The sequence below is a fragment of the Salvelinus fontinalis genome, chromosome 2 (genome assembly GCF_029448725.1).
Source record: "Salvelinus fontinalis isolate EN_2023a chromosome 2, ASM2944872v1, whole genome shotgun sequence".
Classification (NCBI taxonomy): domain Eukaryota; kingdom Metazoa; phylum Chordata; class Actinopteri; order Salmoniformes; family Salmonidae; genus Salvelinus; species Salvelinus fontinalis.
Genome location: NC_074666.1, coordinates 5,642,384 through 5,647,144, shown reverse-complemented (window position 1 = coordinate 5,647,144; position 4,761 = coordinate 5,642,384). Strand labels below are relative to the sequence as shown.

Sequence of the window (4,761 nt, the reverse complement as noted above, 5' to 3'; positions counted from 1 at the left end):
CAACGATAATACCATGTGCATAACTGTACCCTTCTGCTCAGGTAATTACCATGATCTAAGTATATCTAAATAATGAACTCCCTTCCTATGTGTGTGTGTCCACGCGCGAGAACCTGTCCTCTGACTGTAAATGGTCCTATACCTGTAGCATTTCTACTCTAGACACACACACCTCTGATTGGCTAATCCTCCCACTATTTCCCAATCAGAGAGCTCGGCTTGCTCGATCTGCCACATCATAGCAATGGCGGACCGAAGTAGCAGGAATTCCGCGTCCTTGTATTTCCTATCCGGTGCCCATAGGGAGCCGTTGCTGAGCGACCAGCGGAGATCCCCAGAAGTCCGCTAACCAGCTGTTGGCTGCTTTTTTTGGCGCTCTCGTCAGATCCAGCTGTTTTGGTCGGAAGATAAAACAGACAGGGACAGACCGGGGATAAACCAAACTGACTGCTTTGATGCTTGAAGTTGGACGTCTGCCGCGTATTGACACCTCGAGGATTAGACATAGGGAACACTCCAAGTGAAGGGTTCCACAGTAACAGAAATATGGATTTGTTTAGGGTTTTGCATTTGGACGAACTGTCCCATGGACTGGCTGGTCTGTCCATGTTTCCATACTTTGACACGGCGCACTATACTGTGTCAGTGATGGCTCTACGAGAACAACCAGGTAAGCAAAGGACATTCAACAACGGCTTGTGTTGGACAGATCTAGCTCATTACAATTGTTCAAACTTTTTTTTAATAGCATAATATACCAGCCTATTGAATGTTTTGGTTCTTTACTTCACTTTTTGCTCACCCCATAGATAGAATCCAGCCTCTAGCCGCTAAAATAGCGTGTTTGAAAGAACATGAAAGTTGAGAGAACGTTCCACACAATTCTCCCTATTTGGCCACGTTGATATTGAGATCGTTTACTATCATGTTTACATTTTCTAAATCCCCACAACTGGATGGCATAATACAATTATGCAATGGATTATTGCTACACGGATATTTTGAGTAGAATAACATTTATGCTTTACTCCACTTACCAAATCTACTTATGGTTGACCTATTTGTCCAGTTTAAATGAATAAGGGCAAGTCACACCACTTTTGCACTCTTGAAGTATTTAAATATAACTTTTGAAGTACATATTTGTGAACAAAATATATGTGTTGTCCTAGTGATCTTTACACACACACACACACACACACACACACACACACACACACACACACACACACACACACACACAGAGTCATATTGAGGGTGGCAGGTAGCCTAGTGGTTAGAGCGTTGGGCCAGTAACCGAAAGGTTGCTAGCTCGGATCCCTGAGCTGACAAGGTAATAATCTGTCGTTCTGCAGCTGAACAAGGCAGTTAACCCACTGTTCCTAGTTTGTTCTTCACTGACTCTCCTAGTTAAATAAAGGTTAAATAAAAAAATATCATCATACTACAGTCATTTAGATCCAGACTGTACTGCTGAAGCTTTGCAGACATATTATATTCCTTTTGATACTCATTGCTAGGGATGGGAGGCGAGGCCCATCAATAATGTAATAGTCCTCCTTTCTGGTTATTTTCTAGCATCAAGGTTGCCTCAAGACTCACTGAGGAAACACATGGCCCAAATAAGTTATAACAAAACTGGATTATAACACAGCATGTGTAATTCTAGTAGGAACCGAACAGGGCTACTGTACCTTGAGTTGCCTGACACTATGTCTGTTATGTTGATATGTAACTCTGGTTGTGGCTCAGTCTGAAGGCAGGTGGATTTTTACTGCCTCAACATTGACCTTTTCTCCAAACAAACCACACATGGGTTCAAGTACTATTTGAAATCATTCAAACACTTTTATTATTTACGCCAGTCTCATTGGAGTGCCAGATAGGCCAGGTTTGCTCTTTTGCAATATTCTATTGGTTCCATTGCAGCAGGCAAGTTCAATCAAGCCCAGATAAAGTATTTGCAATAGTGTTTGGGCTCAGGTCTGGATCAAACCTCCCATTGTTGTCCCTGGCGACCACAGTGTAACAGCAGTCTATTTTAGAGCAGCGTGGCTTCACTTACTTGTGTGGCATCTCCTTCCCTCTGGCCTAGTGTCAATACCTCAGCCTGTACTCATATAGGCTATGGTTGTGTCTTAAATGGCACCTTATTCCCTATATACAGTAATGGACTATTTTGACTGGAGCCCTATGGGTCAAAGGTAGTGCACTATATAAGGAATAGGGTAGCACTGGGGATATAGGCTCTGTCTCCCACAGGCTCTCTGGGAGTGATTGATGGATTGAGTAATGGAAGGGTTGGCCTGGTGCAGTTTCCCTTGGCTGTCAACCATCCCAAAATATCACACTGTCATCCAACACACACCGAGGGTCCTCGTGTCACCCCTCCTCTGGGTGTGTGTGTGTGTGTGTGTTTGTTTTTATTTGTTTTTATTTTTTATTCAACCTTTATTTAACTTTTCTTTATGTGTGTGTAACAAGATATGTTTGTGGCCTTCATTTTCATGGATTCTACAACACATCAAGCCAAACAATAATAATGGAGTCTAGAGCCATATCAGAGATAGAATGTAGAACTTAAAACATTAGAACACTGGAGCTTATTAGAACACCGGAGCTTATTAGAACACCGGAGCTTATTAGAACACCGGAGCTTATTAGAACACCGGAGCTTATTAGAACACTGGAGCTGCTCTCTATTTTTAGACAGTACTGGATCTTGTCATGATTCCCACAAAACACTTGGACTTTACATTTTTCCTTATAATAGCTGGCACATTCTAGACTAGAGGCTCAATGAAAAGCTCTACTGAACATTAGTTTGACCTTTACTGTTTATTATACAGACTTATAAATAGTAACATTATAATTATTTTTCACAGGGCCACTTTTACTTGTCTTTATAAAGAAGAGTTATCTCAAGCACTGTCCAAACTACACTGAGTGAGGTCTAACATGAAAAACAGAACATTAGTTATAAGTCATTGTACTGTGAACAATCTGTAATCTAATAATACGTGTTCCATCCTCTAGCAGGACTCTCAGAGCAGAGAGAGAGAGAGAGAGAGACTCTCCCCAGTCTCTCCCAAACTGTAATGGACTATGTGATATAAGACTGTTTCCTCAGGATGACATCTAAAGACACATAAAAGTGTTTTATGAACAGGCCTCTATAGAAACAAGGTGCTGTTTGCAACGTAATGAATGTACTCTGTAGACCGGAACTACAGAAAGACAGTGAGACAGGTAACACTACATTCTGTCCCTTCTGTTTGGAGAGCATTTGAAATGATCACAGACTGGGGCCATCTCTTCTAGCCTGGTTCCAGATCTGTTTGCGCTGTATAGCCAACTCCTATGTGGTCGTTGTTATTGAATGTGACAAGACAGCAAAAAACAGATCTGGGAACAGGCTATAAGTCCCAAGGACAACACCAGAAGTGCAGGTAGAGCTCAGAGCTGTGCTCAGTTTGTCATTGCATCAGATATTTTCCCCACTTTACCCACAGGTAAGATTTGACTTGTAAATGCCCTCTGAATGCAAATCAAGCTGATTACCACAAGGTATCTTGAGTCCTGCTGGTCATGGTGTGACCTACACAGTCTGCTTAGAGATAGTGTACATCAGAGGAGGCTGGTGGGAGGTGCTATAGGAGGACAGGCTCATTGTAATGACTGGAATGGAATAATGGAATGGTACATAACACATCCAACACATGTAAACATCGTCCTATACCCCATCGTCCTATACCTCCTCCCACTAGCCTCCACTGGTGTGCAGTGCCTTCTATACTGGTCAACTAAACAAGCTGTTTCTACCGTGTGTCTCACTCTGCTGGTGTTTGGGACTCTGTGTCTCACTCTGCTGGTGTTTGGGACTGTTTCTCACTCTGCTGGTGTTTGGGACTCTGTGTCTCATTCTGCTGGTGTTTGGGACTCTGTGTCTCACTCTGCTGGTGTTTGGGACTCTGTGTCTCACTCTGCTGGTGTTTGAGACTCTGTTTCTCACTCTGCTGGTGTTTGGGACTCTGTGTCTCACTCTGCTGGTGTTTGGGACTCTGTGTCTCACTCTGCTGGTGTTTGGGACTCTGTTTCTCACTCTTCTGGTGTTTGGGACTCTGTGTCTCACTCTGCTGGTGTTTGGGACTCTGTGTCTCACTCTGCTGGTGTTTGGGACTCTGTTTCTCACTCTGCTGGTGTTTGGGACTCTGTTTCTCACTCTGCTGGTGTTTGGGACTCTGTTTCTCACTCTGCTGGTGTTTGGGACTCTGTGTCTCACTCTGCTGGTGTTTGGGACTCTGTGTCTCACTCTGCTGGGTGTTTGGGACTCTGTTTCTCACTCTGCTGGTGTTTGGAACTCTGTGTCTCACTCTGCTGGTGTTTGGGACTCTGTGTCTCACTCTGCTGGTGTTTGGGACTCTGTGTCTCACTCTGCTGGTGTTTGGGACTCTGTGTCTCACTCTGCTGGTGTTTGGGACTCTGTGTCTCACTCTGCTGGTGTTTGGGACTCTGTTTCTCACTCTGCTGGTGTTTGGGACTCTGTTTCTCACTCTGCTGGTGTTTGGGACTCTGTGTCTCACTCTGCTGGTGTTTGGGACTCTGTGTCTCACTCTGCTGGTGTTTGGGACTCTGTGTCTCACTCTGCTGGTGTTTGGGACTCTGTGTCTCACTCTGCTGGTGTTTGGGACTCTGTGTCTCACTCTGCTGGTGTTTGGGACTCTGTGTCTCACTCTGCTGGTGTTTGGGACTCTGTGTCTC

General features: G+C 44.2%; 1 protein-coding gene across 1 annotated transcript in view; it reads left to right on the top strand.

The window, feature by feature from the left end:
- Positions 1-222: 222 nt before the first annotated feature.
- The window catches only part of LOC129810756 (trimeric intracellular cation channel type B-like), a 28,929-nt gene continuing 24,390 nt past the window's right edge, over positions 223-4,761 (top strand). Inside the window, exon 1 of the mRNA XM_055861612.1 lies at positions 223-670. Coding sequence (XP_055717587.1) covers positions 547-670 — 124 coding nt within the window. The 5' untranslated portion in view covers positions 223-546. The remainder of the gene's footprint in view (positions 671-4,761) is intronic.